At 40.7% G+C, this 24,712-nt stretch overlaps 2 protein-coding genes across 2 annotated transcripts; both read left to right on the plus strand.

The window, feature by feature from the left end:
* Positions 1-1,200: 1,200 nt before the first annotated feature.
* On the plus strand, positions 1,201-8,455 carry LOC128399052 (vomeronasal type-2 receptor 26-like). Its single transcript, XM_053360310.1, has 6 exons — positions 1,201-1,362; positions 2,939-3,178; positions 3,395-3,682; positions 5,767-5,994; positions 6,263-6,389; positions 7,554-8,455. Exons 1-6 carry the CDS (start codon positions 1,201-1,203, stop codon positions 8,453-8,455), a joined length of 1,947 nt encoding a protein of 648 aa, XP_053216285.1.
* Positions 8,456-11,259: 2,804 nt separating this feature from the next.
* Positions 11,260-23,360, plus strand: LOC128399053 (vomeronasal type-2 receptor 26-like). The gene is made up of 6 exons (XM_053360311.1): positions 11,260-11,435; positions 12,722-12,899; positions 15,163-15,906; positions 16,961-17,188; positions 21,971-22,097; positions 22,459-23,360. The coding sequence occupies exons 1-6, from the start codon at positions 11,260-11,262 to the stop codon at positions 23,358-23,360; spliced, it is 2,355 nt and encodes a 784-aa protein (XP_053216286.1).
* Positions 23,361-24,712: the final 1,352 nt, after the last annotated feature.

The raw sequence follows: 24,712 nt of genomic DNA on the forward strand, positions 1-24,712 counted from the left end.
TCAGTGTAAGGAAGTGTAAGATTAGGCTTATTCAGGAAAAATATATGTTAATTTCTCGAATAAACGTTGGGCATTTGAACTAGTGGCAATTGACCAGGAATGAGACCTCGGAGGCATAGTGGATACCTCAGTGAAAATGTGCACCCAGCGTGCAGCAGCTGTGAAAATGGCAAATTCATTCTAGCAAGCAGCACTCAATGGACTGGAAACACAGCTTCAATATCACAATGCAGTTCTACTAATCTCTGGTGTGACCACACTTAGAATGCTGTGAAGAGTTCTGGTCATCTCACCTAAAAAGATTTATTGTTGGAAAAGCTTTAGAAATTACCTTCAGAATGATCACATGGATAGAACATCTCCCCTTTTTATGTTAGAGAAAAGGCATGCAAGAGGTGACAATATGTTTAAGGTTATGTATGATGTGGAGACAGTCAGTAGGGAAAAGTTGTCTCCCTCACTCAGAATACTAGAACTCAGGGAAATTAATTAGGCAGTGTTCATTAAACAGTCAATCAAGAGCCAGAGTGGGCCACAACATTTTAAATTTCAGTATTCAAGCAATAGTGTCACAGGAAGAGGGTTGATGCTGGAAAATTCACAGGTCTCAAATGTTAGGGTAACGAGGTACATCTGCAATGTTTCCCGAATCCTAGGTACTGAATGTGCCAGACATGCTTATGTGGGGAGGTGATTCCATACCTTGGGGGTTGCTACAGAGAAGGCCCTTAAAATTTCTTAGAAGCCAGACTGAAAAAGGATCCAGATATTCAATCTCTGCCAAGCATCCCAAAGTGGAGTATTTGCAACTTGGGAATCGTTGTTTAACATTTTTTTGATTCTGGGCAAGTCTCTGAAGGAGGGGACACCATCCCCTGCTTCAAGGAAGATGGTGTCTCTCCATCCTCCAACAAGGCTTTGATCAATCCCCACACCTCCTCAGTCAATTGCCTACAGCTTCTTTTAAGAAGCCAAGATAGAGATGGAAAGGCAGGCAGGTGAATCTTTCCGTTCTGAATTTCATGCACTGTTTAATTCCCTCATGAAATGGTAACTCACTTCATTTGCAGGGTGATAACAAAGTACTACCAACACATCCTCGCCTTGGTGTTTGCTGTTGATGAGATCAATGAGAATCCCAAGATCTTGCCCAATGTCACTCTTGGATTCCACATCTATGATAGCTATTTTGATTCAAAGATGACCTACCAAACCATTCTGGATCTGCTCTTTAAATCGCATCACTTTGTCCCCAACTACTTATGTGGCATTCAGAAAAATGTAGTAGGAGTCATTGGGGGACTTAGCTCTGACACCTCCTCATCCATGGCAGATGTCTTAGGTCTTTACAAGATTCCACAGGTAGAATATGGATATTAAAAATATATGGATATTTCATGCTGTAATTCACTCTTCTCTCCTTTCACTAGGAAGCTGTTGATTCATAAATATGAAGTTGTAAAATGGAAAAAGTAAAAGGGTTGCAATATATGAATATATTGGGGGGATTAATACTATGAGTACCCGATAAGGCATATGAGAGGACCCAAATTCTAAAGTATGTGTGTTTAATACACATAATGGAACATTTTCCCAAGGGGGGCCAGTTTGACTAATAGGACATCTTAATGGATTCACATTACAATAATCTTGAAAACATTGCCCTAGCTGCATGAGAGGTACCAATCCTAATTCATGGTGTTAATATTCACTTGCAAAGGCATAAATAGTTCAGGACATATTGACTACAGAGAGAGGAGAAACGTGTCCCTGTTAATTCTCCTCAACCTCTCAGTGGTTTTCAATACCCTCAAGCATGGTGTCCTTCTGGAACAGCTTTCCGAATTGTGGGTGGACAGAACTTCTTTGAGATGGATCCAGTCCTATTTGGGTGGTCATTTCTGGAGGCCTGTGGAGCCTTCATTTTGGGTTCCTTATATCCCATTTTGGGTTCCTTAAATCTACACAAAACCACTGAGTGGAGTCATCCAGAGTTTTGGAGTACGTTGTCAGCAATATACTGATAGCACTTAGCTCTACTTCTCTTTACATCTGCAGTGGATGTTCTGGACCAATGTCATGCCTCCGTAATGGACTGGCTGAGAGCCAATAAACTGGCCAGATGAATGGGAGGTGGCCTGCTCTTGCTGGGTTACATTCTCTCTGAAGGAGCGGCTAATAGGTACTCCTGGATCCTTAGCTGTTGCTTGAGGTTCAGCTGGCTCAGACCATAACCCTTGTCTCAAACAGAAAGGGGTGGATCCCCTCAGCCCTCAACTCTGAGCTTTTTTTTTTTCTCCCAGTGTCCCACCCTTGGAGATCTTCCCTTCTTTGCCTTTCACACAGGGTCCTTCACTAACCATCCATGACCTTCATGTGTGTTGTTGTTGTTTAGTTGTTTAGTCATGTCCAACTCTTTGTGACCCCATGTGTGTATAATCCTAATAATAGCCCAGAGGGGAGAGGGAGAGATGAAATAAAAGAGGAAGGCCCCCATTTTCCACCTGTCACAAAAAATATTATACAGAGTATTCACTCTAGGGTGACATCCAGCTGTTCCTCCTTCTACAAAGCAGCATTTCCCCAATCTTCAGACCCAAATGTCCAGACCAAATTCCACATCCAGGTATTGGCTATCGCGAGTCACCACACGATTATCTCTGGCAACAAGTTGTCAACAGAAGATGTTCTGTGCGTCATCTCCTCCCTGGAAGTATGTACAACTAAGAATGTCTCTCTCCCTAAGAATTATGAGATTTCCTACGTGGGGATGTATGATGTTATTCAGCATTGTTGATTTTCAGAGGTTAATTGAGAAGACTATTTTGTGCTGTTGCGCAGCATTGTTTGAGTTCAAATTAATTGCTCTAACTTTTGCTGGCAATGATTGCCATGCCATTTTTGTATTTTCCTCATATATGGTTTATTGCGCTCACAGACCTACAACATACATACTCTTCCAGAGATCTTCTGGAGTTCCCAGAATACCTTTTCAGGAGAGTTCTTAATAGATGGAGTATCAACTTCTCTCTACCATCACTATAAGGATTATAGAACAAAAGATCAGGATCAGTGGTTTCTGTTGCTCCAGCTCCACATTGGAGTTTTGTTGAATCTGCTCTTAGTGCAGAAAGCAGTAACAACCAGCAATAATAAATGCGCCAAATACTTGGAGACAGTAAAAGTGTACAAATGTGATGACTCAATAATATTAAGAATGAATAAATACAGAAATTATTAGGCACAATTACTTGTGTGCATTTCTCTACGTAAAGAGATTGGTGTTGTCCCTAAAATGAGCAAAATTGGTAAAATAAGATTTATATTCAGATGAAATGGGTGTGTTGTGAGTTCTTGTTTCCACTTGGACAGTTTGGCTTTTTCTTTTTTTCAGATTTCATATGGTTCATTTCAAAGAGCCGTGGATAATCAAATCAAATTATCTTCCTTTTACCGCATGGTCCCCAATGAAGGACTTCAGTATCAGGGAATTATCCAGTTACTTTTGTATTTCAGATGGAAATGGGTTGGGCTCCTCACTCCAGCCAATGAAGCTGGCGAACGTTTCTTACAGACTATTGAGCCAATGCTTTTCAAGAATGGAATCTGTTCAGAATTCACAGAAATGACTGAGTACCATGTGCATTTCAACAGTAACATGCTAGATATGGTAGATGATGTGGTGCGTTTCTCAAAGTTATTCACACGAGTTTTCATAATGAGCAAAGCCAAATCTGTTGTTGTATATGGAGAAAGTCAATCTATTGCATGGCTGTTAAATGTTGCAAAGGCAATGATGGTAGCTCAACTAATATATCTTCAATATATTAAATTACCTGAAGGAAAAGTGTGGATTACAACAGCTCAAATTGATTTCACATTAGATATGTTTCAAAAAGATTTAGACTGCAACTTACAAATGTTCCATGGTGCTCTCTCCTTTGCTATCCACTCCAAGGAGACTCACAGCTTCCAAAGCTTTCTTCAACAAGTAAACCCTTATTGGGAAGATAGAAATGGTTTTATCAAAGATTTATGGGAACAAGCATTTGGTTGTTCAGTTTCAAACTCCACTGTGTCAAAATACTTTTATGTCACATGTACTGGAGAGGAGAAGCTGGAGAGCCTTCCTGCACCATATTTTGAAATGAGCATGACCGGCCACAGCTACAGTATCTATAATGCTGTCTATGCTTTGGCACATGCCTTACAGATCATGTATTCAGCTAGAACCATCCACAAAAGAATAGAAGGTGGAGACAGACTCTCTCATCAAAATTTGGAACCTTGGCAGGTAGAGTTTCCTGCTAGAAAATGTTCAGTTTACAAAGTGTTCAGTGTTATGCACTGCCTTGATTGTATTATGTGTGTTGGCAATGTACTATAAGTAAAGAAATAAAAGAATAGACCTCGATAACTAAAAATAAATGTCAAGTAATGTTGTGGTATCCAAGTTGGGTATTAGAAAATGAATAAAAATAATTTAAATGACATATGCTTTCATAAGCAAGAAACTAACAGCAACTCCAGTTGGGTTTATTGGGTTATTGCTTTTGGTTTGATTATATATAATAATAATACTTGAAGAACTAATAGCTCTCAAATAACAACTACTATTTGAACAGTTAGAACTAAGGGTTGTCCTAAATATCAAGTGGCAATTAAATTGATAATTGTTATATGCAAGGGGCAGTGAGCAGTAACATAAATCTGAACCAAGTTTTGGTTGGGGATACGGATTTTGTGAAGAAACTTGTGGCTTAAGTGTGCCTGACTGTTTTTCCTCTTACCTACTGTTAACAGCACAAATTGGCCAAGTCAAGTGCACGTCAAACTGTCTGAAATGACCTTTGAGGCTTTCTGTAGTTTCTCAAAACCAGATGCAGTGTCCATGGAAATTTCTGGTTTCCACAGTAGCTCCGCACACAAAGCCAGGCTATTTAACAACCGGGAGGAGGGGAAGAGGGTCATGCTACAGTGAGCTAGCAAAATGCAGGGATGCCATGAGGTAAAGAAAATGAAAGTAAACCGCATCCTCCAATTGGCTGCCTTGTGATATTCAACTCAGGTAAAGAAGAAAATATGTAGTCACCCCAACACACATGAATGTTTGCCTCACCCACCCAAGCTTTGCCAACCTTTAACCAACTTTCTCTGCTGCCACCACCATCATAAGCCAAAGCAGGAGGGGAAAAACACTCTCCTTTTGAGGTGGAGAATGAAGCAAGTCGTTATATGGTGAGCAGGGATGGCGGTTGCCATAAACTAGATAAAGCTAATTTAATTATTCCTCAAGCTACCAATTGCAAATGGTAACCTTAAGTTCCCAACATACCATATACCACAAAGAAAGCACAGAGGGAGGTGCAGTGAAGGTCTGGGTGGCAATGATGGAGAAGGGAACAAGCAGTTCTACTCAGTTCTACTTAGCTAGTTGCAGTCTCTGGGAGCTCCAAACCAGAAGCTCATGAACAGGACTTGTAAACAGGGGTATTTAGCAGGGGAGTTTAAGGAGGAAGCCTGGACTGCTGTCTCTTGGTGTTTGTAGAACCAAGGAAACATAGACAGAGATGGAGCTGCTGCAGTAACATGCATCACAGAATTTATCTGCACCTCTGACTGCAGTATTCTGGATATGTTCGAGAAATTCTCAACATATGGCAACCCAACCTTTAGGGGTGCAATTTCTCCATTCAGGACTAGGGAGTCCCACACAACCCGTCCATCCCCTGCCTTTATAGACCTTGTGGTTCTCTTTTCATCTAGGTCCACTCATTCCTGCAGAAGATCTCATTCAATAATAGTGCTGGTGATGAAATTGCATTAAATGAATACGGAGAGTTAGCAACTGGCTTTGATATTACAAACTTGGTCACTTTCCAAAATGGATCATATGTCAGGGTCAAAGTGGGGAGGCTGGATCCTCAGGCCCCTCCTGGCAAGGAGCTCACCATTAATGCAGACAGAATCAAGTGGCACAGTGGCTTCACTCAGGTGAGAAAAGAACTGCACTGGCTCTCAAATGGCAACATTCATAGTTATCCAATAAGATGGGGTGTGAGTGGGGGAAGGAAGCAGTTCCTCACTTAATACATAATTAAATTTGTATTTCACTGGAAGAGAAAAGAATGTTTTTTCCAAGGGACGTGTCTCCTGTGTAAGTATGAATTATACATTTCACATTGTTTATTAATCGATCACCTTATTTTAAATTAATTTATCCCAAACATTTTCTAATCTTATATCCTATATCTTTGGATAGGAACCACCGCTTTCATTATGTAATGCCAACTGCCGTCCTGGTTATGGGAAGAGAAAGAAGGAGGGGGAGAAGTTTTGCTGTTATGATTGTGATCCGTGTCCACATGAGATGTTCTCAAATGAGAAGGGTGAGAGATGCCATGTTACCATATACCAAACTATGCAATTTATTTTAGTAAATTCTGGGCAGTTTTGTTGCCTTTAAATTTCTGAAAGAGAAAATGTTTAAATTATGGCTTGATATATTATTCTCATGGTTTATAGATAAAATCAATATAATGTTATCCTTAACAAATCTGGAAGAACATATTTTAGAAAGGGAGGTATTGACTTTTCCCACCAACATTGACGAACTTAGGGTGGAATAAAAGTGGTGGCCCCTTCTTTAGGAGCAGGATTTGGGGGAGTGAGAGTGAAAGTCCTGTCAAAATCACCTCTCTTGCTCCCAAGATTTCAGCTGTAATATTTCTCTCATTTAGCTATGCAGTATTGGAGGTTCTGAGGAAAAAAGAAAAGCACCAGTGAAAATATATAGCTTATCCACATTTGTAACGTGGGTTTATTTGTGAAGCATCTAGGGCGAAAGCATTCGGGCTAGGAGTTTTGAAGTTTTTCCAGGTGAAAAACAGTATGCAAAGTGGACTTCTTGTTGGGTAATAACTACTGAATACCAATTAAGAATAAAGTCCAACATGTGTAGGACATGTGTAGGAAAAAAAAGCTGCCTGAATTGAAGAAAATGTGAAGGGCTTGACTCACTCTTTAGCCAACACAGTGCCTGGTGGAATTTAAAATGCAGATCTATGCAATATTTGCAAATCATAGGAAATATAGGTTGTTAGACTTTTAAATGTCCCAGTTTTAAGTGCTAAGAATTCTCCCCAATGCCTCTTGGAGTGAATGGAACACAACCATTAATCTGTTGAAATGATTTACTTACAGAAACCACTGGTCTTACTCTTGCATCGTTTAATGCAACAGCAGAGGCAACACAGGCAAGGTATTCTGGGTTACAAAATACAGAGAGTATACTCGAGCATGTAGTCTGAGCTAGGAAGCTCCAACCTAATGTGTGTAGTCAGTTGCATGGTACAGACAGGACCATGGAGAAGTGAAGATGTGATATCAAAGTCTTTCATAGAAATTCACAGCTCTGTGTCCCTTAACAGGAGTTACTTACTGGCAGTTATGCACAATTATGTTTGGTTACATAAAAACTCCCACACCTCTGATAACAAAATTCTTTAGCATAATCATGGTTCTTTCATTTTTCTTGTACATTGTATTTACAGAGATGGAAATATGTGTCAGGTGCCCTGCAGGTCAGTATCCAAATGAAGACCAGGATCAATGCATTTCAAAGAGACCAAATTTCCTGGGCTTTGATGAAACTTTGGCCATTGTTTCAACTTTCTCTGTACTTTTATTCTCTCTGATCACAATACTTGTGCTTGGCATCTTCATTAAGTACAGGGACACAGCCATCGTCAAAGCCAACAACAGAAGCCTCACCTACATTCTCCTACTCTGCCTCCTCTTGTGTTTTCTCTGCTCCTTGATGTTCATTGGAACACCTAAGGAGGCAACCTGCCTTCTCCGACAAACAAGTTTTGGCATCGTCTTCTCTGTGGCCCTCTCCAGCATCTTGGCCAAAACCATATCGGTGGTTTTGGCATTCATGGCTACCAAGCCAGGATCCACAATCAGGAAATGGATAGGCAAAAAACTGGCGTATTCCATTGTCCTCTCCAGCTCCATTGTTCAAGTAGGAATCTGTGTCTTCTGGCTGGCAACCTCTCCCCCATTCCCCGATGTGGACATGCACTCAATGACGGAAGAAATAATATTTCTTTGTAATGAAGGGTCAGTCCTCATGTTCTACTGTGTTTTGGGCTACATGGGCTTCCTGGCCACTGTCAGCTTCACTGTGGCCTTCTTAGCCAGAAAGTTGCCGGACAGCTTCAATGAAGCCAAGTTCATCACCTTCAGCATGTTAGTCTTTTGCAGTGTTTGGCTTTCATTTGTTCCAACTTATCTGAGCACCAGAGGAAAATACATGGTGGCTGTGGAGATCTTCTCCATCTTGGCTTCCAGTGCTGGGCTGCTGGGTTGCATATTTTCCCCCAAATGCTACATTATTGTGGCGAGGCCCGACCTGAACAACAGAGAGCAACTGATACGGAGAAAGATATAAATGGTAGAAGAGATTGTCATTTATTTTGAGACTTAGGTTCTGTAGTCTTTCTGGCCAGGTTCAGTTTCACTGCGCTTGTCTGAGAAATGATATCTGAAAATAGATGAATAATATAAGAGATTTTTTATCATGTTCTTTGTATTCAGCATACAAACATTTTTGGTGTAAATAAACTGACACTCTGTGATAGAATAAAACTATATGTGATACCTAGCATTGCATGAGTGAAAGTCTGATTGTACAATAACCATCCTATACTCTCCTTCTCCTGCATACCCAGAGTGACCTCCATATTTTCCCAAGATGTTCTGAAACTCTCTTGAGCAGTTTTTGGGAATTCTTAGAAAACTGCAGAGAGGGGGAAAGGGAAAGGAGAACATCAGAATCTGCCTTATAGTGAGTGAGAGTGTTGCTCAATCTATTTGGGAGGATTTTGGATCACTCATGTTGAGTTGCTCTGGTTTGTGTTGTATGATGCAAACTGATCTGGGGCTGTTGGAGACGGATATCAGGCAAAATTGGAAGCAGGCACCAGGCTGGAAAAGCTGTGTTTACTCTGAAACATATCTGATCATCAGGTACGTCTTCCCCAGAGAATGTAAAAGCTGGATGCCTCCTGATTCTCCTCCCTGCCTTGTACCCCAAACCCCGGGACTGATGTCTCTTTCAACCTGCAGTTTGATCATCAGCACAAGAAGATGCTGGTGAGCTATGACTCTTCCTTTCTCTTGTCATGGAAGTGTTTTCTACTCATGAATGGATGTCACCTATCTTGTTGTGTTTGTTTTTCGGATAATGATTGTTTCCTTGAAACGTTTCTTATGAGATACATAAAAATACACAAAAGAGCCAGCTATAGTTTGGACTAATGGGAACCTAAGCAGAACTCTACTATGCTTCTGATTGGTCGGAAGGTTGAGAAATATGATATATAAATAGCAGTTTGAGGCAGAGTAGGTTGTCTGATTCAAGGAGCAAATCTAGGCACTGTTTAGAGGGAAGAGTCTTGCTATATTTGTGTGCTCTTCAGTTTAACTACTCAACTGTTTTAAAATAAAATTCTTTTTTTAAAGATCTCTTCACAGTCATTGTTTCTATTGCCACATTACAAAAGCACCTGTATTAAAAGCTAATTGTGTTTTAGTTCAATTTTGATGCTTTATTATCCACCCTCTGCCTAACTGCAATAGCAACCAAACCAGTGTATATGGTTGGCTTTGTGAGTCCAGAAACTAAAGGAGTTAAAGACCACTAAGTGGAGGCAATTAGGCAATGAAGAGATTCACTTTCTGCCCTGGTAAGGACTCAAGAGCAATCAGTGGCACCAGGTATAGGGGGCTTCAGCTTCTCCAACGTTTAGGGGGTGCCACGCCCCACCACGGCTGGGCGCTCTCCACACACCCCAGCCCCAGCTTCTGCCTGGCAGCCCAGGAGCCATGTGGTAGCTGGGACAAGCGTGTATGATCTTGTTCACTCGTCCCAGCCGCAGCCCAGCACTCCGGCAGCCCTATAGCCAGCCTGGGGCTGGGACGAGCAAGCACAGAGATGGCCCTCTGTGTGTTCCGCCCCTACCCAGCACATGCCAGGCAGCATCACATGACACATCATGTGACACACCTCAAACCAATCTAAAAGCTCTCATGGTGAACCAGGACATCTAAACGCCTTGAATCTCATTTCTGGACTGATGTGGGGTTTGCATAGGAGTCAGGAAATCACGGTTCTTGCCTTAGCAAGTGCGCCAGACTCTATTATATGACACATCCCCTGGCAGATAAAGAGGAAGAGGACACATTCTCACATCAGAGAGGAAGCCTATTTCTACACTCCAAACTTTCCCTTACACCAGAGGTAGTCAATCTGTTCCCCTCCAGTTGTTGCTGGACTACAACTTCCAACCGTTTACAACAGACCATTATTATCAGGGATGAAGGAAGCTGTAATGCAGCAAAATTCAGAGTGAACAGCATTGTCTATCATTGGTTTACAATTTACATGGATGGACCATCCTGTCATTCATCTGAATTACAATTTCCCCCAGAGTGCGAGAGTGATGGCAGAGATGTCCTCATGCATGCCACATTGCTTCATTCTCTGTTTATTTTTTCAAAAGGAGTTAGACTGTATTGGCTTGGGTCCAGACATCTGGATATGGTTACGACTCTCTCCCACATTTCCCCAAAATACCCACTTAGTAGGGTGGATGGGAGTGTCTGATCAATGTTACATAGGAGAGTGTGTGTAAAGCAAGGTATTATAGGAAGACCATAAATGGGTATTATGCCTGACTATAAATGGGTTTTTTTACTATGATGACCTTGGAGGTCTCTTCCTAGTCTATGATTCTGTGATGTGACAGATATGTTTAGTTTGGCAGTTCTCCTACTGATGATGCACCATAGTCCAAAAACATTGCACCAATGGTTATCTCCCCTGTAATTATTAAAATTATTATAATCAATCCACCTGGCAAAGCTTCAGAAGGCAGAATGTGAAATAAAAAATCAAAACAGGCTCTGCTATTTCAATCTTTCCCCCTCTTTCATGGTGTAGGTCAGATTTCAAATCACTGTAGCTTATTTAGGATTCACTGAATTTTTTGTGACAGTGTTGAAGTTAATGAGAAGGTGGATACATGTCCATTTACGTACTGCATTGCCAGAGTTGGCTGTCACCAAATCTTTCCTATACAGGTCAGGCTGACGATAGTCACAACATTCTAGGGAGATAAAGGAGAATATATGTGTAGAAGGATATTTGTGATCAATATGTTATTGCTGCTGCTTCTCTTGCTGCTTCCCAACATGGTGCCCCAAGTGCATACTGTTGTTTGCAGTAGAAATAATCCTGTAGATATTACACATGAATGGTATGAAGAAGGTGACCTTGTGATTGGTGGAATAGTGTCTTTTATCCGTTACTTATTCCCCAAGCTTTCCTTCAAGAAACACCCTTCTCAGGTCTTTATTGACATTCCAGTGTAAGTAAATTGTGGTTAACATTATTTTATGTTTTCTTTATATGTTTATATCTTACAGAAAAGTACTTTGATCACTTTTTGGGGGGGAGTTTTAGAACCTTTTAAAAAAAGGTTTTTCTGGAAGGTTTTTCACATTTTTCTGGAAAGACACAGAAAAGAGAGAGCAGGAAAAGAAAAAGTGGGTAACAAACAAACAAACAAATGCCCTGTAACATATAGCCAAGCAGTTAGGTAGTCAAGTTTGTTGATGATACCCAAATGGTCAGTTGTTAAAAAAAGAGAGAGAGAGAGACCACAAAGCAGTTTCCGGACTGCAGATTAGGGGCAGGGGCAGTAAACTGGAAAAGGCAATTCAGTATAAGCAAGAGTAAGATGAGGCTTATTCAGGCAAAAAAAAAAAAAATTTAATTTCATGAATAAACGTTGGGCATTTGAACTAGTGGCAATTGACCAGGAATGAGAATTTGGAGTTGTAGTGGATACCTCAGTGAAAATGTGCACCCAGTGTGCAGCAGCTGTGAAAATGGTAAATTCATTCTAGCAAACAGCCCTCAATGGTCTGGAAACAGAACTTCAATATCATAATGTAGTTCTACTAATCTCTGGTGTGACCACACTTAGAATGCTGTGAACAGTTCTAGTCATCTCACCTAAAAAGCAATATTGTTAGAAAAGCTTTAGAAATTACATTCAGAATGATAAAAGGGATAGAATATCTCCCCTTTTTAAGTTAGAGAAAAGGCATGCTAGAGGTGACAATATGTTTAAGGATATGTATGATGTGGAGACAGTCAGGAGGGAAAAGTTGTCTCCCTCACTCAGAATACTAGAACTCAGGGAGATTAATTAGGCAGTGTTCATTAGACAGCCAATCAATTGAGAGCCAGAGTGGGCCACACCATTTTAAATTTCGGTATTAAAATCAGTTAAAGCAATAGTGTCACAGGAAGAGGGTCAATCCTGGCAACACATTTCACAGGTCTCTCCACAGGTGGTGTCTCTCCATCCTCCAACAAGGCTTTGATCAATCCTCACACCTCCTCAGTCAATTGCCTACAGCTTGTTTTAAGAAGCCAAGCCAGAGGTGGATAGGCAGGCAGGTGAATCTTTCAGTTCTGAATTTCATGCCCTGTTTAATTCCCTCATGAAATGGTAACTCACTTCATTTGCAGGGTGATAACAAAGTTCTACCAACACATCCTCGCCTTGGTTTTTGCTGTTGATGAGATCAATGAGAATCCCAAGATCTTGCCCAATGTCACTCTTGGATTCCACATCTATGATAGCTATTTTGATTCAAGGACGACCTACAAAAACACTCTGGATCTGCTCTTTAAATCACATCACTTTGTCCCCAACTACATATGTGGCATTCAGAAAAAAGTAGTAGGCGTCATTGGGGGACTTAGCTCTGACACCTCCTCAGCCATGGCAGATGTCTTAGGTCTTTACAAGATTCCACAGGTGGGTATTAACAAAATTGATATTTTATGCCAGAATTCACTTTTTTCTCCTTCCACTAGGAATCTGTTGATGCATAAATTTGAAGTGGTTAAATTGAAAAGGGTATTGGAAAGGGGTAATGTAGGATCCAAAAGAATGGAGCAGCTGTCATTGGGGGATTTGGCTCAGAGACCTCCTTGAGCATGGCAGAAATCTTAGGTAGAATATGGGAATAAAAGAAGAGAAATTCTTCCCTTCTTCTTCTGCTAGGGATCTGCTGCTTCCTGAATATGGACTGGTGAAATGAAAAGAGTAAAAGAGGCTGCAATATACACATATATTGAGGAGGTATAACATAGGCAACCAACAATGTGTAGGGGTGTCCAAGAGGGTTCCAAAGAATGCATGTTTATTGCATGTAATGTAAGATCACTTGAAAGGTTCCAAGTGTTGGTGGCAAGGTAAAAAATAAAATATAGAAAGGAGGATTCCCTGGATGGCAAGATGCAGGTTTGGGGCAAGTACTCTTTGGTGAGAGAATCCCAGCAGAGAAATAAAATAACAAAACATGCAGCAAAGTAAAGCATTGAAATATAAGCTGTAAGACTTTTAAAATATGACCTTGTGAGTTCCAAAATAGTCCCCTTTTCCCCAAGTCAGAAAACACAGGCAGTAACTTGGCTTCGTTTCAGCTGTCAAAGTCCCTAACTTTGTATGGCCTGTTAGAGCCATGTGATGTGAGCTAACTCAGACCTCTCTACATGCTAAGCTTCTCAGGTAGACTGAAGGACAAAAATAGACTTGATTACACACACCCCGAGGTGAGGTGGGGGACCCAGCCTGGCAGAACAACTTGCTCTATAGCATTAACCCCTCCGTGCATTAATTAGACTTCAGCATGCTGGTTTTATGAGACTTGTCATCCCGCACCAGGTTGGTAAATAGGGCATCTAGATGCATTCAACAATCCTGAAAGCATTGCACTTGCTGTTTGTGAGCTGCCCATGTAAATTCATGATGTCAGCATTGGCTTACAGAGGCATAAATAATTCAGAACACATTGACTAGAGAGAGAGGAGAAACGTGTCCCTGTTAATTCTCCTCAACCTCTCAGTGGTTTTCAATACCCTCAACCATGGTGTCCTTCTGGAACAGCTTTCCGAATTGTGGGTGGACAGCACTTCTTTGAGGTGGTTCCAGTCCTATTTGGGTGGTCATTTCCAGTCTTGTGGAGCCTTCAAGTTGGGTTCCTTATATCCCAAACTGTTTAAAATCTACACAAAACCACTGAGTGGGGTCATCCAGAGTTTTGGAGTACGTTGTCAGCAATATACTGATAACACGTTGCTCTACTTCTCTTTACACTGCAGTGGGTGTTCTGGACCAATGTCATGCCTCAGTAATAGACTGGCTGAGAGTCAATGAACTGGCCAGATGAATGGGAGGTGGCCTGCTCTTGCTGGGGTTACATTCTCTCTGAAGGAGCGGCTAATAGCTTGTGGGTATTCCTGGATCCTTAGCTGTTGCTTGGCTCAGCTGGCTCAAATCATAACCCTTCTCTCAAACAGAAAGGGGTGGATCCTCACAGCTCTCAGCTCTCAACTATGAGCTATTTCTTATTCCAGTCTTCCACCCTTGGAGATCTTCCCTTCTTTGCTTTTCATATAGGATGGTTCACCAACCAACCAACCATCACTTTCATTTGTGCATACTCCCAATACTATTTTGTGCTGTTCTGCTGCATTGTTTGAGTTCATCTTAATTGCTCTAACTTTTGCTGGCAATGATTGCCATCCTATTTTTGTATTTTACTGATTGCGCTCACAAACCAACAACATACATACTCTTCCAGAGATCTTCTGGAGTTCCCACAATACCTTTTCAGGAGAGTTCTTAATAGATGGAGTATCAACTTCTCTCTACCATCACTATAAGGGTTATAGAACAAAAGAGCAGGATCAGTGGTTTCTGTTGCTCCAGCTCCACACTGGAGTTTTGTTGAATCTGCAAATAGTGCAGAAAGCAGTAACAACCAGCAATAATAAATGCACCAAATACTTGGAGACAGTCAATGTGTACAAATGCGATGACTCAATAATATTAAGAATGAATAGCTACAGAAATTATTAAGCACAATTATTTGTGTGCATTTTTCTGTGTAAAGAGGTTGGTGTTGTCCCTAAAATGAGCAAATTTGGTTAAAAAAGATTTATATTCAGATAAATGAGTGTGTTGTGAGTTCTTGCTTCCACTTGAACAGTTTGGTTCTTTCCTTTTTTTTCAGATTTCATATGGTTCATTTCAACGAGCCGCAGATAATCAAATCAAATTCTCTTCCTTTTACCGCATGGTCCCCAATGAAGGACTTCAGTATCAGGGAATTATCCAGTTACTTTTGTATTTCGGATGGAAATGGGTTGGGCTCATTACCACAGATAATGAAGCTGGAGAACGTTTCTTGCAGACTATTGAGCCAATGCTTTTCAAGAATCAGATCTGTTCAGCATTCATGGAAACTATTGAATACCATCAGCGTTTCAGCAGTAACATCCTTGATATGATAGATGATATGAATCGTAGATCAAAGCTAGTCACACGAGCTTTCATAATGAGCAAAGCCACTGCTGTTATTATATATGGAGAAAGTCAGTCTATTTCATGGCTGTCACGTGCTGCAATGACAATCAAGATAAATCTGCTAATATATCATGAATATAGTAAGTTACCTGAAGGAAAAGTATGGATTGCAACATCTCAAATCGATTTCATATTAGATTTGTTTCAAAAAGATTTAGGCTTTAACTTACAAATGTTCCATGGTGCTATCTCCTTTGCTATCCACTCCAAGGAGACTCACAGCTTCCAAGGTTTTCTTCAGCAAGTAAACCCTTATTGGGCAGATGGAGATGGTTTTATCAACGATTTATGGGAACAAGCATTTCGTTGTTCAGTTTCAAACTCCACTGTGTCAAAATACGTAGATGGCACATGTACTGGAGAGGAGAAGCTGGAAAGCCTTCCTGCGCCAGTTTTTGAAATGAGCATGACTGGCCACAGCTACAGTATCTATAATGCTGTCTATGCTTTGGCACATGCCTTACAGTTCATGTATTTGGTTGGAGCCGACCACAAAGGAGCAGAGAGTGGAGAAAGACTCTCTCATCAGAATCTGGAACCTTGGCAGGTAGGGTTTCCTGTTACAAAGTGTTCAGTTTACAGAGTGTTCAGTGTTGTGCACTGCCTTGATTATATTATGTGAATTGGCAATTTACTATCAGTAAAGAAATAAAAGAATAGACCTTGAGAACTAAAATTAAACCTTGTTGTGGTATCCAAATAGGTTTTAGAAAATGAATAAAAATAATTTAAATTACATATGTTTTCATAAGCAAGAAAATAACAGCAACTACTTGAAGAACTTGTTGTTATTTGGTCGTTTAGTCGAGTCCGACTCTTCATGGACCAGAGCACGCCAGGCACTCCTGCCTTCCACTGCCTCTTGCAGTTTGGTCAAACTCATGTTAGTAGCTTCAAGAACACTGTCCAGCCATCTCGTCCTCTGTCTTCCCCTTCTCCTTGTGCCCTCAATCTTTCCCAACATCAGGGTCTTTTTCCAGGGCGTCTTCTCTTCTCATGAGGTGGCTATACAATATACAACATACCACAAAAAAACCACAGAGGGAGGTGGGGGGAAGGTCTGAGTGACAGTGATGGATAAGAAAACAAGCACTTCTACTCAGTTCTGCTTAACTGCTTGCAGTCTCTTTTGCAGCTCATTAGCAGAAGTTCATGAACAGGACTTGCAAACAGGGGCATTTAGCAGTGACGTTTAAGGAGAAGGCCTGGAGTGCTATCTCTTGGTGTATGTAGAACCAAGGAAACATAGGTAGAGATGGAGCTGCTGCAGTCACCTGTATCACAGAATTTATCTGCACCTCTGACTGCAGTATTCTGGATATGTCTGGGAAATTCTTAACAACCCAACCTTTAGGGGGGCAATTACTCCATTCAGGACTAGGGAGTCCCACACACACCCGTCCATCCCCTGCCTTTATAGACCTTGTGGTTCTCTTTTCATCTAGGTCCACTCATTCCTGCAGAAGATCTCATTCAATAATAGTGCTGGTGATGAAATCATATTAAATGAATACGGAGAGTTAGCAGCTGGCTTTGATATTACAAACTTAGTCACTTTCCGAAATGGATCATATGTCAGGGTCAAAGTGGGGAGGCTGGATCCTCAGGCCCCTCCTGGCAAGGAGCTCACCATCAATGCGGACAGAATCAAATGGCACAGTGGCTTCACTCAGGTGAGAAAATAACTGCACTGGCTCTCAAATGGCAACATTCATAGTTATCCAATAAGATAGGGTGTGAGGGGGGGGGAGGAAGCAGTTCTTCACTTAATACATAATTAAATTTGTGGGACTTCCGGTGGAGCGCGAGCCCGACACAAGCGAGGGATTTCCCCGGGAGGGAAACCCTAGCTATTTCGGCCGAAAAAGGGGGGGTTGGGGGCGAAAAAACGCCCCGCTAAACCTCTGGTGGGTGTCCAGAGGTCCAGGTTCCCGGCGGTGCCTGAAAGCTGCCCGTCCGGCCGTCAGGTAGCCCCCGAAAAGGAGGTGAAGAGTGCGGCGGAACGGGACAGCTGGCTATCGGGAAGCCATTGCTGCGGCTGAATAGCGAAGCCCCGAGCTTGTAGGGAACAGCGCTCCGCTCTCAAAACTAAGAAATTCGGACTTGCAACATATAAATTGGTTGAATCTGGCTAGAATGATTTGCCGATGATTTGGTACTGACTATGGAAGAACCTGAGTGCTCACTGGAAGGACAGATCGTGAAGCTGAGGCTCCAATACTTTGGCCACCTCATGAGAAGAGAAGACTCCCTGGAAAAGACCCTGTTGGGAAAGATGGAGGGGACAAGGAGAAGGGGACAACAGAGGATGAGATGGTTGGATGGTTGGATGGTGTTCTTTTTTTTTTATAATATTTTTATTCAAAAAGTTTTCCATATAAACATAACATACATAAACATACATAAACATACAAAAACAGAAACAAAAACAAAACAAAAAACATGTACCATTTCATATCCTAATTTCTTATACCTTCCTTCCCCGACTTCCTCATGCCTCCCTTTTCTGTATTCCAAATTCTTATCAATTACTCAGCAAATCTTCCCTTATTTTAATTTAAGTTTAAGCTAACCTTCCTTGTTCTCCTTGTCTTATCCATTACTAATAGTAACCATTTACTTTCAGTCCATCATCATTCTAACTTTCATTAACTTTGTGATATTTCTTTAAATAGTCCTTGAATTTTTTCCATTCTTCTTGCGCTGTTTCTCTTCCCTGGTTTCGGATTCTGCTCGTCATTTCTGCCAAACCCATGTAGTCTATCACCTTCATCTGCCATTCTTCCAGTGTGGGTAGATCTTTCGTCTTCCAGTACTTCGCAATAAGTATTCTAGCTGCTGTTGTAGCATACATAAAAAAAGTTATATCTGTCTTTAACACCCCTTGGCCAACAATACCCAAGAGAAAGGCCTCTGGTTTCTTGGTGAAAGTATATTTAAATACCTTTTTAAGTTCATTATAGATCATTTCCCAGAATGCCTTAATCTTCGGGCACGTCCACCAAAGGTGAAAAAATGTACCTTCCTTTTCTTTACATTTCCAACATTTATTGTCAGGCAAATGGTAAATCTTTGCAAGCTTGACTGGGGTTATGTACCACCTATAGATCATTTTCATAATATTTTCTCTTAAGGCATTACATGCCGTAAATTTCATCCCGGTGGTCCACAACTTTTCCCAATCAGCAAACAAAATATTATGACCAATGTCCTGAGCCCATTTAATCATAGCTGATTTAACCGTTTCATCTTCTGTATTCCATTTCAGCAGCAAATTATACATCTTTGACAAATTCTTAGTACTGGGTTCTAACAGTTCTGTCTCCAATTTTGATTTTTCCACCTGAAAGCCAATTTTACTGTCCACTTTAAACGCTTCATTTATTTGATGATAGTGCAACCAATCTCTCACCTTCCCTTTTAATTTCTCAAAACTCTGCAATCTCAGTTTGTCCCCTTCCTTTTCCAAAATTTCCCAATATCTTGGCCACTTAGACTCCATGTTTAACTTTTTAACTGCCTTAGCTTCCATTGGCGACAGCCACCTTGGAGTTTTACTTTCCAGCAAATCTTTATATCTGACCCAGACATTTAATAATGCTTTCCTGACAATATGGTTTTTAAAACTTTTGTGTGCTTTAACCTTGTCATACCACAAGTATGCATGCCACCCAAAAATATTATTAAAACCTTCCAAATCCAAAATGTCTGTGTTTTCAAGAAGCAGCCATTCTTTCAGCCAGCAGAAAGCTGCCGCTTCATAGTACAGTTTAAAATCTGGCAGGGCAAACCCCCCTCTTTCCTTTGAGTCCGTTAATATCTTAAATTTAATTCTGGGCTTTTTGCCCTGCCAGACAAATTTAGATATATCTTTTTGCCACTTCTTGAAACAGTCCATTTCATCCATTATTTGCAATGCTTGAAACAAAAACAACATTCTTGGCAATACATTCATCTTTATAACTGCAATTCGACCTAACAAGGAAAGCTTAAGATTTGACCAAATCTCCAAGTCTTTTTTCACTTCTGTCCAAGTTTTTTCATAGTTATCTTTAAATAGATTCACATTCCTAGCTGTCATGTTTATCCCCAAATATTTCACTTTTTTAACCACAGACAACCCCGTCTCATTCTGAAACCTTTCTTTTTCAATCTGTGTTAGATTTTTCTCCAATACCTTTGTTTTTGACTTATTCAGTTTGAATCCTGCCAATTGACCAAACTCTTGGATTATTTCCAAAACTCTTTTCGTACTAGCTTCTGGCTCTTGCAATGTAAGTACTAAGTCATCTGCAAATGCTCTCAGTTTGTATTGTTTAGCTCCGACGGTTGGATGGTGTTCTTGAAGCTACCAGCATGAGTTTGATCAAACTGCGGGAGGCAGTGGAGGACAGAAGTGCCTGGCGTGCTCTGGTCCATGGGGTCACGAAGAGTCGGACACGACTAAACGACTAAACAACAACAACAAATGGAAGAACCAATAGAAAGTGTAAAGGAGGTACTGGAGGAGATGGAACAATTTGGAAGGGTGGCAGGATTCAGACTGAACAAGAGAAAGACTAAAATGATTGTAAAAAATATGGAACAAAATATGATCGAATTAATGCAGCAACGAACGGAGATAGAGGTGGTGAAAAAGGTTAAATATTTGGGAATTTGGTTATCACCTAAGAATATCGACTTGTATCAAAATAATTATATCCCGGTTTGGAAGGGAATAAAGAAAGATCTGGGGGAAGAATATCTACGGTAAAGATGATGGTGCTACCAAAGATGTTATTCTTATTTCAGACCATACCCATATTAAAGGGTACAGGAATCTTCAAAGAATGGCAAAAAGTGATCTCAAGGTATATCTGGCAGGGGAAGAAGCCTAGAATAAAATTTAAGTTATTGACGGATGCAAAAGAAAGAGGAGGCTTCGCCCTGCCAGATATGAGACTGTATTATGAGGCAGCATGTCTATGCTGGTTAAAAGAATGGATAAAGTTAGAAAACAATGAATTATTAGACCTTGAAGGCTTTGATAACAGATTTGGATGGCACGCGTACCTATGGTGTGATAAAAAGAGGGTTCACAAAGGATTTGGAAACCACATCTTCAGGGGTTCTTTAATAGAGGTTTGGGAAAGATATAAAAATATATTGGAACCAAAAGTCCCACATTGGTTGTCCCCGCTAGAGGTAATGAGTGTTAAGAAGACTAATATGAGAGAAAAATGGGGTACATATGGTGAACTGGTAACCAATGAAGGAGGGAAATGGAAATTGAAGCCATATGAACAAGTTAAAGAGTATATATATGATTGGCTGCATTACTTCCAAGTAAATGAAATATTTAAAAAAGATTTGAAGGACAAAGGTTATGTAGAAAAAGAATCAATTTTCCAAAAAGACATAATAAATAACGAGTACAAAACTCTGTCAAAAATGTATAAGATATTGTTGGAATGGTATACAAAAGATGAAGAGGTTAAATCGGTAATGATACAGTGGGCAAAGGATTTTGGGTACAATATTCAATTTGAGGAATGGGAAAAATTGTGGAAAGAGAATATAAAATTTACGGCATGTACGTTACTGAAAGAGAATGTGATGAAAATGTTTTATAGATGGTACATGACACCTGTAAAACTAGCAAAGATGTATAAGGTTGATAACAAATGTTGGAAATGCAAAGATAAAGAAGGGACGTTCTTTCATCAGTGGTGGGAATGTAAGAAAGTGAAAAGCTTTTGGGAAATGATATATAATGAGATGAAAAAAATGTTAAGATATACTTTTGTGAAAAAACCTGAAGCTTTTCTTTTAGGTATTGTAGGAAAGGACATAAGAAGAAAGGACTGTAAGCTTTTCCAATATGCTGTAACAGCAGCCAGAATCCTGTTGGCCCAGAAGTGGAAACAAGAGGAGATACCGACGATAGAAGAATGGAGATCAAAATTGATAGATTATGCGGAACTGGATAAATTAACTGGGAAAATTAGATATACTAAAGACCAAAAGTTCATCGAGGACTGGGGAAAATTTGTGGATTATCTGAAAAACATATGTGGTGTAAATACAACGCTAGTGGGATTTCAAGAGGCACTGTAAAAAATAAATAAGTATTGTTTATCAGAAATAATGGGAGTAAGGAGGAACAATGGCAATACGAAAGAAGGGAATGTGTATTAAAGGTATAAATATGGATGATTGTCAGAGACGCTGAAGGAAGTCCAAAACAGTCATAATTTGTTGTATTAGGGATAAAATGTATAACTGGATGAAAACTAATAAAATTTATTAAAAAGAAAAAATTGTATTTCACTGGAAGAAAAGGGAAAGTTTTTTTTTTCCAAAGGATGTGTCACCTTTGTAAATATGAATTATACATTTCACATTATTTATTAATAGATCACCTTATGTTGGATTAATTTACCCCAAACATTTTCTTATCTTATATCCTATATAAGGAACCACCACTTTCATTATGTAACGCCTACTGCCGTCCTGGTTATGGGAAGAGAAAGAAGGAGGGGGAGAAGTTTTGCTGTTATGATTGTGATCCATGTCCACATGAGATGTTCTCAAATGAGAAGGGTGAGAGATGCCGTGTTAGCATAAACCAAACTATACAATTTATTTTAGTAAATTCTGGGCAGTTTTGTTGCCTTTAAATTTCTGGAAGAGAGAATGCTTATATTATGGCTTGATATATTATTGGGGGTTGGGGGTGGGGAGGGATCTGGAAATAATGCATACTTCCTCCCTTCTTGGAAAAGTGAAGGTGTGATATCAAAATCTTTTCTAAAAATTTACAGCCCTGTGTCTCTTAACCCCTTACTGACTGGCAATTATGCACAATTATGTATGGTTTCAAAAAAATATCCCCCTCTTTTGATAATAAAATCCTTTAACATAATCATGGTTCTTTCATTTTTCTTGTACATTGTATTTACAGAGATGGAAATATGTGTCAGGTGTCCTGCAGGTCAGTATCCAAATGAAGACCAGGATCAATGCATTTCAAAGAGACCAAATTTCCTGGGCTTTGATGAAATTTTGGCCATTGTATCAACTTTCTCTGTACTTTTATTCTCTCTGATCACAATTCTTGTGCTTGCCATCTTCATTAAGCACAAAGACACTGCCATAGTCAAAGCCAACAATATAAGCCTCACTTACATTCTCCTTGTGTCCCTTCTCTTGTGTTTCCTCTGTTCCTTGATGTTCATTGGAACACCTAAGGAGGCAACCTGCCCACTCCGACAAACAAGTTTTGGCATCGTCTTCTCTGTGGCCCTCTCCAGTATCTTGGCCAAAACTATATCGGTGGTTTTGGCATTCATGGCTACCAAGCCAGATTCCAAAATCAGGAAGTGGGTGGGCAAAAAACTGTCTTATTCCATTGTCTTTTCCTGCTCCATTGTTCAAGTAGGAATCTGTGTCTTCTGGCTGGCAACCTCAGCCCCATTCCCAGATGTGGATATGCACTCGATGACGGAAGAAATCATATTTCTTTTTAATGAAGGGTCAGTCTTCATGTTCTATTGTGTTTTGGGCTACATGGGCTTCCTGGCCATTATCAGCTTCACTGTGGCCTTCTTAGCCCGGAAGTTGCCAGACAGCTTCAATGAAGCCAAGTTCATCACCTTCAGCATGCTGGTCTTCTGCAGTGTTTGGTTCTCCTTTATTCCCACATACTTGAGCACCAGAGGAAAATACATGGTGGCTGTGGAGATCTTCTCCATCTTGGCTTCCAGTGCTGGGCTGCTGGGTTGCATCTTTTTCCCCAAATGCTACATCATTGTGGTGAGGCCTGAGCTGAATAACAGAGAGCAGCTGATACGGAGAAAGATGTAATGACAGAATAGTTTGTAATTTCTCATCAAATCACAGAGCTGTAGAGTTCCGCCCTCAATGGTCATCTAGTCCAATCCCTGCAATGTAGGAATCTCAACTAAACTATCCATGACAGATGGCCATCCTACCTCCCGAGGGAGTCCATTTTGTTGGGATTTAGGCTATTTAGACTTGTTGGCATTGTCATTTTACCAAGGTTTTCCTAGAAATGAAATTTCCTGAAAAGATTTAAATAACAGAAGAGAATGCCTTATCATTTCTTTTATTGATATGTAGCATAGTAATATATGATGTGTAAATGAATTGACACTGTGTGTATGAATGAAACTGTGGGTGATATCCAACATTGTGTGAATGAATGTCTACATGTCCCCTTCCTCTTATTCGGTTGCAGCCACAGGTGTGCTCCCCCTCCCCCATCTTCCCAAGAGCTCCTGAAACTCTCCTGATCAGAGGTGGGAGTTCTTAGGCAAGCATCAGGAGAATGTAAAAGCCTGATGCGACCTGACTCTCCTCTGTGCCAGACATCCCACCCCACAGGATTGATGCTTCTTCCCATCTACAGGTAGCTCACTACTATGCTCTAATTCAGCCTTTCTCAACCTTGGGTCCCCAGATGTTTTTGGCCTACAACTCCCATCATCCCTGACCATTGGTCCTGTGAGAACCTTGAAAAGAACATGCCAGTGAGCTAAGACCCTTCACTTCTATACATATGGAAGTCTTTTCTACTCATGGATGGACACAAATAGATAGCACCCTATTGTCAGGGAAGAGCCAGAATGCGCAGTTTCATCAGTAGCAGGGGAGGGTTCTGAGCAGGAACTGGCAGAAGAGGAAGACAGGGAACTGACGCACGAAGCAGAGCAGGGCGAGGGGAGTAGTCAGAAGGAGCAGGGGGTCAGGGATGGTGAAGAGCCCTACAACCCACCAGAGCCAGTAGGAGGAAGGTCAGACTCAGAAAATGGGGGGGCTTTCACACCAGCACAGGCAAGGAGGGAAATGAAACGTAAAGAGCAAAGACGTATCACGAGGTTTCCATGCCTTTGTTGGCGCCAAAATCGAAGGAAGCCACTCCCTGAAACTGACCCAACAGGTTCGGATGCATGATTTTGAACTGCAGCTGTTCTTTGTATATATGTAATAAAGACTGTAAATATCATGCTGTGTGTGTTGGAGTTTTACTGCAAAGAGGGAACACCACCTTTACACCTATCTGCTTTTTGGATGATTACAGTGGTATCTCAGGTTACAAACGCTTCAGGTTACAGACTCCACTAACCCAGAAATAGTACCTCAGGTTAAGAACTTTGCTTCAGGATGAGAACAGAAATCATGCTGCAGCAGCACAG

This window comes from Podarcis raffonei, chromosome 13 (assembly GCF_027172205.1).
Source record: "Podarcis raffonei isolate rPodRaf1 chromosome 13, rPodRaf1.pri, whole genome shotgun sequence".
Lineage (NCBI taxonomy): Eukaryota > Metazoa > Chordata > Lepidosauria > Squamata > Lacertidae > Podarcis > Podarcis raffonei.